This window comes from Acipenser ruthenus, chromosome 18 (genome assembly GCF_902713425.1).
Source record: "Acipenser ruthenus chromosome 18, fAciRut3.2 maternal haplotype, whole genome shotgun sequence".
In the NCBI taxonomy this organism is placed as follows: Eukaryota; Metazoa; Chordata; class Actinopteri; order Acipenseriformes; family Acipenseridae; genus Acipenser; species Acipenser ruthenus.
This window is the reverse complement of record NC_081206.1, coordinates 11,154,839-11,162,418: the sequence shown is the minus strand read 5'-3', so window position 1 is coordinate 11,162,418 and position 7,580 is coordinate 11,154,839. Positions and strand designations below refer to the sequence as shown.

The 7,580-nt window shown below is 41.4% G+C and overlaps 1 protein-coding gene across 2 annotated transcripts; it reads left to right on the top strand.

The window, feature by feature from the left end:
- Positions 1–3,556: 3,556 nt before the first annotated feature.
- Positions 3,557–7,306, top strand: LOC117962987 (zona pellucida sperm-binding protein 3-like). Of its 2 annotated transcripts, XR_009307669.1 has the most exons (4): positions 3,557–3,957; positions 4,550–4,662; positions 4,892–5,131; positions 6,436–7,306. XR_009307669.1 is itself a non-coding variant. In XM_058991205.1 (3 exons), exons 1-3 carry the CDS (start codon positions 3,796–3,798, stop codon positions 4,992–4,994), a joined length of 378 nt encoding a protein of 125 aa, XP_058847188.1. In that variant the 5' UTR covers positions 3,557–3,795; the 3' UTR covers positions 4,995–5,534. The 2 variants fall into 2 exon arrangements, 1 of the variants encoding a protein (XP_058847188.1); XM_058991205.1 differs by lacking the exon at positions 6,436–7,306 and having other exon boundaries at positions 4,892–5,534.
- Positions 7,307–7,580: the final 274 nt, after the last annotated feature.

Sequence of the window (7,580 nt, the reverse complement as noted above, 5' to 3'; positions counted from 1 at the left end):
TACAAGAGTGCTTCAGGAGTTCTACGAATTCTGTGGAAATTGATGAAAGTGGCATGGGAAAAACAGGTTGTACCAAGAGCATGGCGCCGAGCAGGTGGAGTCTTTATACCTAAAGAAAAAGATTCTACAAGCATCAGTCAGTTTCGTCCCATTTCCCTATTAAACGTAGAAGGCAAGATTTTCTTCAGCATTATTGCTCAGAGATTGTCAGCGTACCTATTAAAGAACTGCTTCATTGACACTTCAATACAAAAAGCGGGCATTCCAGGTTTCCCAGGTTGCTTAGAACACATCAATGTGATCTGGCAACAAATTCAATCAGCTAAAAAGGAGAGGAAGGAGCTCCATGTGACATTCCTGGATTTGGCTAATGCATATGGTTCAGTGCCACATGAACTACTTTGGGCAGCATTTGATTTTTTCAGTGTACCGATGACAATAACAAATTTAGTGAAAGCCTAATTTGGAGATTTGCAATTCAGTTTTTCAACTTCAGAATTCGGCACTACATGGCAATGCCTAGAGGTTGGAATAATGGCAGGATGCACCATTTCTCCACTGGCTTTTACCATGGCAATGGAAGTAATCATTAGGGCATCAAAATGGGTAGTAGGAGGAGAGCGCTTGGCTTCTGGAATGCGACTACCACCAATTCGAGCATACATGGATGACATGACAACCATGACTACAACAGTAGCCTGCACTAATCGATTATTGGGCAAATTAACCAATAACATTGAATGGGCACGAATGCAATTCAAGCCCACTAAATCAAGGAGCATCTCTATAATTAAAGGCAAAGTAGTAGATAAAACATTCTTCATTAATGGTGAGGCAATACCAACAGTGTCTGAGAAGCCAGTGAAGAGTCTTGGGAGATGGTACGACGGGGATCTAAAGGACAGCCAGCATCGCAGCCGTTGTGTGTGCTGATGCGCCAGGGAGGCAAAATAAGCTGATCCCTGGAGCCAGCATTACACTTCAGCCATTAACACCAGACAGAAGGATATCTACATCACCATATGGAAGGAAACGTAAATGGATGGAGACACATATGGATCACATTAGTTTACTGTAAAGCTACGTCTAAGTTTTAACATCTACTCTCGTGTAATGGAAATCAAAACCTGGTTTCAAGCAGGTGTACTCAAACTTTTGATTGGTACTTTTGATTGGCTCTTTGAGCTAAAATATATATATATATATATATATATATATATATATATATATATATATATATATATATACACAGATGTGCTCAAATGTGTTGGTGCCCCTCCACAAAAAACGAAGAATGCACAATTTTCTCTGAAATAACTTGAAACTGACAAAAGTAATTGGCATCCACCATTGTTTATTCCATATTTAATAGAAATCAGACTTTGCTTTTGATTTTTTATTCAACATAATATTGTAAATAAGAAAACAAATGAAAATAGCATGGACAAAAATGATGGGACCGCTAACCTAATATTTTGTTGCACAACCTTTAGTTGCAATCACTGCAATCAAACGTTTTCTGTAGCTCTCAATGAGACTTCTGCAGGTAGTTTGGCCCACTCTTCCTGAGCAAACTGCTCCAGCTGTCTCAGGTTTGATGGGTGCCTTCTCCAGACTGCAAGTTTCAGCTCTTTCCATAGATGTTCAATAGGATTCAGATCAGGACTCACAGAAGGCCACTTCAGAATAGTCAAATGTTTTGTTCTTATCCATTCTTGGGTGCTTTTAGCTGTGTGTTTTGGGTCATTATCCTGTTGGAGGACCCATGACCTGCGACTGAGACAGAGCTTTCTGACGCTGGGCAGTACGTTTCGCTCCAGAATGCCTTGATAGTCTTGAGATTTCATTGTGCCCTGCACAGATTCAAGGCACCCTGTGCCAGGCGCAGCAAAGCAGCCCCAAAACATAACCGAGCCTCCTCCATGTTTCACTGTAGGTATGGTGTTCTTTTCTTTGAAAGCTTCATTTTTTCGTCTGTAAACATAGAGCTGATGTGACTTGCCAAAAAGCTCCAGTTTTGACTGATCTGTCCAAAGGACATTCTCCCAGAAGGATTGTGGCTTGTCAATATGCATTTTAGCAAATTCCAGTCTGGCTTTGTTATGTTTTTCTTTCAAAAGTGGAGTCCTCCTGGGTCTTCTTCCATGGAGCCCACTTTCGCTCAAAAAGCGACGGATGGTGCGATCAGAAACTGACGTACCTTCACCTTGGAGTTCAGCTTGTATCTCTTTGGCAGTTATCCTTGGTTCTTTTTCTACCATTCGCACTATCCTTCTGTTCACACTGGGGTCGATTTTCCTCTTGCGGCTGCGTCCAGGGAGGTTGGCTACAGTTCCATGGACCTTAAACTTCTTAATAATATTTGCAACTGTTGTCACAGGAACATCAAGCTGCTTGGAGATGGTCTTGTAGCCTTTACCTTTACCATGCTTGTCTATTATTTTTTTTCTGATCTCCTCAGACAACTCTCTCCTTTGCTTTTTCTGGTCCATGTTCAGTGTGGTGCATACAATGATACCAAACAGCACAGTGACTACTTTTCTCCATTTAAATAGGCTGAATGACTGATTACAAGATTGGAGACATGTGTGATACTAATTAAAGAAACTAATTAGTTTGAAATATCACTATAATCCAATTATTTATTATCTTTTCTAAGGGGTACCAACAAATGTGTCCAGGCCATTTTAGAATATCTTTGTAGAATAAGCAATAATTTATCTCTTTTCACAGCTTCTTTGCTTTATTTTATGACATACCAAAGGCATGCAAGTATACATGATAAAATAGCTTTTAATTTCATCACTTTTCAGGAGGAATGAAGCATTATTTCAATGAGCTGTAAGGGTACCAACAAATTTGAGCACGTCTGTATCTATGTATATATGTATATATATATATATATATATATAGATAGATAGATAGATAGATAGATAGATAGATAGATAGATAGATAGATAGATAATAAATTAGCACAGAAAACACACCCAACAGATACAGACATAACACAAACAATGAGAACTAACACACTCAGTGCACAGTCCAGGGCCACGCCCCCTGATTGTTTTGCAAACTCCAATTTTCAATACATGTTTCATAGCTTACATGACAAAACCGAGTGTCACCAAGTAGATAATATAGAGTCCATGTAAAAAGGTTCTTAGAAGCACCTAAAAAGGTCTCCCCACAGCGGCAAAGCAAGGTTCTAACGAGAGCCTTTACTTCTAGAGTGTAGGCATTATTCAAAGAACGGTGAAGGATCCTGCTCGCTAGTGCATATGGGCAAATGCTCTACGTTTCGGAATTACAGAATTGTAATTGTATTATCTTTTCCAAGTCATGTCATTCCAAGTCGTTTTCACAAAACCAATTTGCTGATTCAGTACCCGAATATGCTCTACATTCGTTTTCTAAAGACTTGATCTAATGTAGCCGTAGTGAATGCGTGTCCGTGTATAATTGTTTAATTGCCCAGCCAGGTTTAACACGTTAATTAATTCCGGGGAGTATAAAGGTGCTGGCTACGCGCTTATCGGTATGCAGCTGCAGTGTTTGATGTTGAACGGAAGAGTTTACAATGGGGACGCGCAGTGTTCAGACAGCGCTTTCGCTCGCTTTGATTTTACTTGTGCAGCTCCACGGCGGTTTCGGATGGAGCTGGTCGGATCAGCCGGTTTATAACCCAGTGCTGATTACCCGAGAGCGGTATTTCAGGCGAAGCCCACCCCACTCGCCGTGCAGAGAGCTGACCTGTCGCTGTTGGATTTGGTCACCCTGGACTGCAGGAAAGACGCCATGGTCGTGACTGTGAACCGGGACTTGTTTGGGATCGGTTACCTGGTGAACCACGCCGACTTGAGCGTGGGGTCCACGGGTTGCTCGGCCACCTCCTCCGACAGCGTCGCCAACACGGTTTTGTTCAGCATCCAGCTCCAGGACTGCGGCTGCACTTTCCAGGTAACCCTGCGTGTCGATCACATTTGTTATTGTGGTAACCAGTAAAGTAAACTGTCTAGTGGGTAGCCCAGCTTTCTTTATTGCTTGCACTTCACTGTGAATGTCTCGCATACAGTTACGCACACACTTATTACATTAAAACTTGTCATTTGTGTTCATGCAGGTAAGTATATACAGCAGAACACCTCGGTCTGTGAATTTTCAAGTTTTGGTTCCAAATCTTATAGACGCTGGTATGTGAAAGTGTTGGACTGCTTTGTGCATTAATTGGGTATCTTGAACAACTTCTGAAGTCATGCATTCTAATGTTTTTGTGGCTTTCTCATTTTAAGTTAACTGCTTATGTGGCCTATTGTCAATTAACTTAAACAATCACTAATTTTACCTTGCTTTTGCAGCGAGATGCATTAAATAGGAGTTCAGTTTACTGACCAGTTGCAGCCTGTCATCCAAGTTGTTTCCTTGTCATATTCATGTGTATTGAACTGTTTGAACAAGTGCTCCATTCCTTGTGTGCCTTAAGGCATAAGACAACTTCACTTTTTTTTTTTATAATCAAGCATTGAAGGTTCACTTCAACTTCTGTCCCTAGGTATTCCCAGACTTCCTGAGCTACACAAACCATCTCTATTACAAGCCTGCCAGCGTTGGCATCATCACCAGGGTTAATATGGCTGCTATTCTCCTCGAATGCCGATACCCGAGGTACTGTACCAAGCAAACGGGGACCTGAGGGGCCGTATCTGAACTTCACACTAAATCACTTTGCTGCTGGTCCCTCGCTTGTATCGGGGTGCTCAAGTCTCTGCTGCTGTAGTATAAGATTTGGGCAATTCTATTGAAGCCAACATTTCTTGTATTCCTGTGTTATCTCAAATAGGATGCCAGTGATGCATGATATCACTTACAAGGATGTGGTTTTTATTTCTTTCAGAAGGTGGCATGTCAGCAGCAGCCCCATAAAACCAACCTGGGTGCCCTTCACTTCAACAGCCTCTACAGAGCAAATCCTGGACTTCTCCTTGCTGCAACATTAAGACCAGTTTCCCATGTATTGGATGCTGAAGTTTAATCTTCAAATGGTCTTTAACCTCCCCTCCCATAATTTTATAATTGAGGGATGCTGTGTGACTTCCAACCCTATAGGGCTCGACCGATATTTTCAGCTTTTATCGTATGTATTAATTTATGGGCTGAATAAATGTGTTTCTTGTAATCTATCAAATGTTATACTTGAGCAGCAAGACAGCTTCCAATTCAAGTCACAGCACATGAATATATACACCTGTTGTAATTACTGTGAAATAGTCTTTAAAGATTTGTTTTATTGGAGGACATTTATCTTCAGAAGTGCCACGAAATGTATTGATACAACAAAACAAAATTGTTAACGTTTCACTTGTGTGGCGGATCTGCCATTGAGAGAATCAAACTAGGTTTCTGTGTGTTTGTATATAGTTTTATACTATTGGAAATATACAGTTGCACATCACTGCTTGTATGACTGTTTACTAAAATAAACTGCCTATCCTTTTAAAGTTAACTCTTCATGCAACTACCTTTTTTTATTTACACAATGCCATAGGTGTGTTTTTTTTTCTCCCCATGCAGTGCATATACTGCAGTATAGTACTCGTGTCTTTACTATAGTTTTAAAATAAAGTAACATGTGTAGGTGATATTGCAAGCTTGCCATTCTTGCAATTACATTTAATGTGTACAAAAAACTTCCCATTCTACAGTAGTGTTATTTTAAAAACAATATTTGTTGAAAGCCAGTCATGCTTTACCAGTGTACAAATGATTATCAAAATGAAACCATGATGTAAAGTTAAAAGCATCGGCAGATCCTGTTTTATGCGTCGGTTCAGTGCTGCTTCATTGGGTTATGGACGATATAAATTGTTGCAAAAAAATGTATCGTGACTTGCCCCTATCCCGGGGTGTCCAATCTCGGTCCTGGAGGACCATTCCACTCCTGGTTTAACATGTAAAATTATATAATAAACTACGTTTGGGTGGAGGTTTAATTAAACTATTTAGAACAGGGTTGGAACGAAGACCTGGACTGGAAGGGTCAATGTTGGACACTCCTGCCATATCCTCATTTCATGTGTGTTCACACATTGTATTGAATAGTCTGCCTTAACTGAACAGAAGTTAACTTTCACCTTTTTCCAGAAAGTCTGCCATGAAGTACATGGAGCAGGAGTGGCTGAAGTTGGGCCCTCTACTGGTCTTTGTTCTAAACTATGTAGTTAAACCTTTTATCCAGACCCGGAAGTAGTTTGTCCATTTGAACCGGGATGGGCAGGGCCCTCCAAGACTGATTTGACACCCTGTTTGTTGCCAGTGCACGATTCCTCTGCCAGCTAACTGGAGTGGTCCTGTAGTAAGGATTTGGTAGTGCTTTCTTTCCTGTATTGTATGTTTTAATGCTGGTCTCTTTTCAATGCGTCTCCTTGCTTCCTGTTCCAGATAACTGGAGTAGTCCCAGAGTCTCCAATGCCATCTACCTGGGTGACGTCCTTCACATCGAGGCTTCTGTTGCCGTCGACAACCACGTGCCGCTGCGGCTGTACTTCGACAGCTGCATCGCGACCCTGAGCGACAACAAGGACTCTGAGCCCAGATACGCAGTCGTGGACAAGCTTGGGTGAGAACTGGAGTTACTTCAAACACACTGGCTCATGCCAGAGTGTGTTGACCAATCCCAATGTTTCTGTACATGAGTGAGTAGATAGTGATGCTCTTGGAGTTGCTACTCCTGAGTCTTCAATGGGTGTGGCTTCCCTCCCGCACTGTCCTGTTAACCCCTCTATCTCTGTCTCGGACTCGGGCTCCTCTGTGCCTGTGCTGGCAGTCTCAGCTGTGGCTCTGGCTCTCTCCTGTGCTGTCCTGTTGGCTGTGTTCCTGAAGAGGCGCTCCCAGTCTAGTGACAAACTGCTCTCTGTGTCTTCATGATGTGTTTGAATAATTAAAGCCTTGTCAAAGCTAATGGAGTTGCTCGGTGGGTTGTGTGATTTGTTTCCCTTTTTAATAGGGGGTGTTTCATAATATCGATGCTTGAAGATACAAGTCCTTTTACCCAAACTGCACAAAGTGACATCTCTTCTATAATACATGCAATGTATCTATAATTGTGGAACTATACTCTCAATGCCAGATCTTTTTGATTCCTAGAATCTGTAACTGAATATTCAACTGACATATTAAATTGAACAGTGACTGCATCAAAGTGTTTTAACTTGTACACTAAACTCCTTATTTGCATTTCCTGAGACTCTTTTTTTTTTCTCTTCAATGGTTACTGTATTACCCTGCTTACTCAAACAGTACTCTGTGTTAACTAAGGGTTGCCTTGGCTTCATTCACTCTTCAGAACTCTGATCATGCTTTCTACAGGTGGAGTGTTTTTAAGGCAGCCCTACTTACTTAAAGGCACGTGTTCTCAAACCAAGGAAGAGAAATCCAGTGCTGTAGGAGACTAGCAAGAAGTGTTGCAGCCAAATCCAGCCTGTTTTTAACCCTTGGATTTTCTCTTCATTTTAATCGCCAAATATCTGGAGACCCTCAAGTTTTGTAGCCTAAATACTACCCTAACTGTTCCCACATGTTGCAAA

Coding starts and splice junctions, on each gene's coding strand:
- LOC117962987 (XM_058991205.1), top strand. CDS start 3,796: ATGGTCGTGACTGTGAACCGGGACTTGTTTGGGATCGGTTACCTGGTG. Junction 3,958..4,549: donor ACTGCGGCTGCACTTTCCAG/GTAACCCTGCGT, acceptor TTCTGTCCCTAG/GTATTCCCAGACTTCCTGAG. Junction 4,663..4,891: donor CTCGAATGCCGATACCCGAG/GTACTGTACCAA, acceptor TATTTCTTTCAG/AAGGTGGCATGTCAGCAGCA.